Raw genomic sequence first — 4,260 nt, forward strand, 5'->3', positions numbered from 1 at the left:
TTTGTGACATAAGTACATATTTTATGCAAGTTTTCGAAATAGTCCGCGGAATCTTTGAGTATAGTTATAGATAAGGAATTGGCTAATCTTGTCAATTATTCAAGAATAGAGGTCCAAATTTTGTTTTTCTAATCAAATTGTTATACACTTTTTCGGTAGATTAAAAACTTTCTCTTTGTGCAGAGTTCTTGCGGTTGAAATTGCAAAAAATACAACTTACTTTTCTTGGTGTCGTAAGGAAGCTTTGTACTGTCGTTGCGTGCTTTGCTGCACGAAAGCTCGATAAAGTATCTGCTCCTGCTGTAGTTGCTTTTTAGTGAAATTCGCTAAATGCTACTTTGAAGGGTCTCAAATGGTTATATAGGCTAATAGACTTTGGGTTTTTGTGGGTCTCTCAGGTACACACTTATGTCACGTGATTTCAGCAATATTCCTTCTTTGTTCTTGGCGGACTTGTCCGAATCCACTGCTTGTGTAAAAGTCTTGGTATTTCCCTATTCGATATTCCATCATTCTTGTAGTGAAAAAAATAGACGTTTTAGAGTATTTCCCTTTAAAATGTCTAACATTCAGTCGAGGGCGGGTCCAAGCCACAGCGGCAGTATCTGTTGAAAGATGTAGTGATATTTTGCAATTGTATATCCACGTGCCAGTGTCCTATGCAAATAGTTGTGATTTTATATTTAATTTCGTCGCCTGGCTATCTCAGTTAATGTTCTCCTTCCTTCTCGTGGTTGCAAGAAGGTTTGTGTACCTTACCGCATCTTGTATAAGAAACGTTGCGGCTAAAAGACGCTTGAATGGCACCTTTGTTCCGACTGTCAAGAACATTTTACGCCTTTGATACGGTTTAGTCGGCTGGCAGTGATTTCATACGTATGCAATGTGTGTCTGTCTGGCATCTGATTGCAATTTTAGAAGCCGAATTTGCGATAAACTATTTCGACCTTTAGAACCTTCGTTGCTTAGGATCTCATTGCATCTGTTCTGCCAACTGCAACTGATCTCTGAATTTTACACAGTTTTTAAGTATCACCAGACCAGCACTGCAAACGAGAGTATCTAGCAATGAGAGTATGGGTCGAACTATAGCCGTGGTACGCCAGTGTACAAACCTTGGCCTCAGAGCTCTCTCCGTAGGTTCGCTTGTGGCCGAAGCAAGTGCATCTGATATCAGTATGGCTATATCGTGGGAATAGGCTTACTTGTGGTCTATTCAAGCCACGATTGCGGCTTACAAGTGATGCCTGGCCTTGTTTGTGGAACCCAGCCACTTTGTTTGTTTAGCGTGGTATTTTTCCAGCTTAGCGAGACATGATTTAATATTAGTCACCTTCTAAAAATTGCTGCCAAAACCGAAACAGCCACTTCCGAAGCTTCTATGTAGTATGTATGAATATGTATAAGTGTTTCTACCTCGTATTCTTTCGTGAATAATTGACCAACCATGAGTTATCAGGAAGCGACCGATGTATTTAACTTCTCCCAGGCGGGTACTTAGTAAATTTTTCTTGCAAGCCCATCTGTTCTTTTTGCTACTTGATTATTTACAATTTTCTGGAACCCTTGCCAAAGAAAAAGTTACATGAGCTGTGATCAGATTGAGGCCTTTGTACCAATTCGATAATCATTAAAATGTCTACTGCATATTTTGGGTTAACATAAAGTCGTAGAAAATAAACTAACGAAGGATTAATACGCGAACTGAAATATTACTGAGCTTAAAGATATGCATCAGTCTGCGGGCATTTACTCCTCATAAACAAACTATTCAATAAATCCTGTAAAATATATAAAAGGGTATCCTGAATCGATTTAAAGTGTAGTCGTCAATAAAATGCTGAAATAAAGTTCCAAGAGAGGAAAAAAATTCCTTATCTTATAACAAAGACCCGAGAAATGTCATTAGAAAATTTCAAATATATATTTTTTGCCTATTATTTGAACTAATATCCTAACGCTTGCCAGAATTCCTCTCGCTGCTGGCCTACCCAGCATTCTTAAGATAATGGTTTATCTGTAGGTAGCTCGTCACTTGTTTTCTGTCGGAGATGGACGCTAGGCTCCACAATGGCTTTACCACTAAGGCAAAATATTGCTGCAGGCTAAAAATTTAATTTCCAAGAATAAAAGATATACAATTTTTGTTTTTCATTGGGTTTTGTTTTATTTGGTTTGTTTTTCTTTGTTTTGTATTTTTTAGAGTGGTTTGCTTAGTCTTATAATTATTTAGTTTAGTGTCCTCCATTGTTTAAAACTAGCGCTTAGCTTATGAGTAGGGTTTTAAATCATTTGTCTTCCATGAGTTAAAGTTCTTAAAAAAAAATATACTTAAACTAAATATTTCACAACATAAAAACATTTCGAATTTACAAGGCACTATTTACAATTTTTAAGCAAGGTCAAGAAAAAGCTCTTCCTTTTTATGCACAACAGTCACTAAAATTGAATATATATAAAATGTATCTTTTGTAACGATACTGAGTCCTGAGTTGCCACTGGGCTATAATGTCTCTCAAATTTTTGCTACTTCTTTTTCGTAGGCAATTTTTCACTGCGCAGGTTGTTTCAGTCACTGATTGCGCCGCCTTGGCTTACTGCTCTTGCCAGGAAGAGATATAGTCCAACAGTTCCTCATCGTCGGGTTGCTCATCTGCAGGTGACAAATGCGCAAACTCGTCAAAGGCTTCAAACTTGAAGTGCGTCTGAGCAGGCTGTTGGTGCTGCTGCTGCTGCAGCTGCTGGTGTTCGAGTTTCACTGGTTGCAAATAATTGACGCCACCAATCGAAATATCCGNGGCTTCACTGGGACTGCCCATCGACGAGTAACCATAGTTGCTGCCATCGTTGCTGGACTCATCGCAGAGTGTGCCGGTATGAAATTTACTTTCGGCTGGCTGCGACTCATCGAGCATATCCTGCAGACCGCGAATGTACTCGACAGCAATGCGTAGCGTATCCACCTTGGAGAGCTTCTTGCTGGCGCCGCGTCCACCATGCGACAACGTATTGATCACCGTTTGTGGCAGATGCTGACGCAAGTTGGCAAAACCGTTGTTCACCTGCTTGACACGGTTGCGTTCGCGCGCATTGCGACGTGCCACCGATGGCAGCTGCTCGCCGTACGGCACATTCATGTAGGTGTACTTCTTGCGCGGCAACATGCCGCCACCACCACCACCTGCGGCACCCACTTGGATGTTGTGAAGATTGCTGTTGCCCAAAACTTTTGGTGCGGGTGCGATGGTCTGGTGCTTCTTGTGCTGATAGGCGGCGGTGTGGAGGTTTTGTTGTTGCAGCTGCTGTTGTTGGTGTTGTGCCTTTTGTAGCAACATTATGTTGCCGTTCAACATTTGGAAATGGTGTTGTTGTTGATGTTGCTGGTAACCCGTTTGTGGCATGCAAACACTTGCCATTTTTGTGCGAAATTTATTTGGGTGTGCTTTTTTGCGTTTTAAAAATTTGAACTAATACAACTTCTTTCTCGGTTTTGATTAGATTGACTTTGCACTGATTTTCAACTACTACTTTCTACTTTATTTTCTTCGGTGTTGTTCTAAGACGAGTTTGTGTTGCTACGAAATCAAATGCCGTAATGATTCCCTTCGTCCTCTGGTAGCGCCTTAAGTACAATTTCAATACGAAGCAACAGCCAACATAGCAGCAGCTCTGTTCACTCTTCTCGCCTACAGCAGTGCCACTCCATGGAGTACAGTGTGAGTACGTAGCATACCTGCTTCCTCCCCTGTTGCTTGTCATTGCGCTGACAGAGGGTTAAACAGTGGCAAAAGTGATCGTGCCTTAGCAATGTTCTCGATCAGTGCCATGAACTACTCGCGCGCACCTCAACATAAATGGGGTTCTTCGTTTAGAGCAGCGATGAATCAACACCACACTACACAGTGTAATCAAAAGGGTAGTGAACAAGAGGGAGCACAAAAATGCGAGCGGCAAGATACAGAGAGAGAGTGTCAGCTAATAAGAATATTTTTTAAGGCCTCCTTAGGCAGTTAGTTGTGTTATGTGTGGACTAAACAGTTTTTTGAGTATTTAGTTTGTACAATTGTGATGCGCAGGTTACAGTGGCTTAACAGCGACAATGTTGGTTAGCAATCAGAACGAAAAGGCCAATCTTTTAACAAAAAAAAAGTGACGTGTGCCAACATACTCATGTGTTCGCCCATATGTGCACATGAATGTATGTATATTGTTAATATGTACAATGTTGGGCTCTTATCATCCGAGCATTCATAACTGCCA

The 4,260-nt window shown here is 40.9% G+C and overlaps 1 protein-coding gene across 1 annotated transcript; it reads right to left on the minus strand.

Annotated features, from left to right (window-relative positions):
• Window positions 1-2,594: 2,594 nt before the first annotated feature.
• LOC108383009 (achaete-scute complex protein T3-like) lies at window positions 2,595-3,579 on the minus strand. Its single transcript, XM_017639382.1, has one exon. The coding sequence runs from the start codon at window positions 3,414-3,416 to the stop codon at window positions 2,595-2,597; it is 822 nt and encodes a 273-aa protein (XP_017494871.1). The 5' UTR covers window positions 3,417-3,579.
• Between the last annotated feature and the right edge of the window lie 681 nt (window positions 3,580-4,260).

This window comes from Rhagoletis zephyria, unplaced genomic scaffold (assembly GCF_001687245.7).
Source record: "Rhagoletis zephyria isolate East Lansing unplaced genomic scaffold, Rhagoletis_zephyria_1.1 Rzeph_scaffold_30058, whole genome shotgun sequence".
NCBI classification, from domain to species: domain Eukaryota; kingdom Metazoa; phylum Arthropoda; class Insecta; order Diptera; family Tephritidae; genus Rhagoletis; species Rhagoletis zephyria.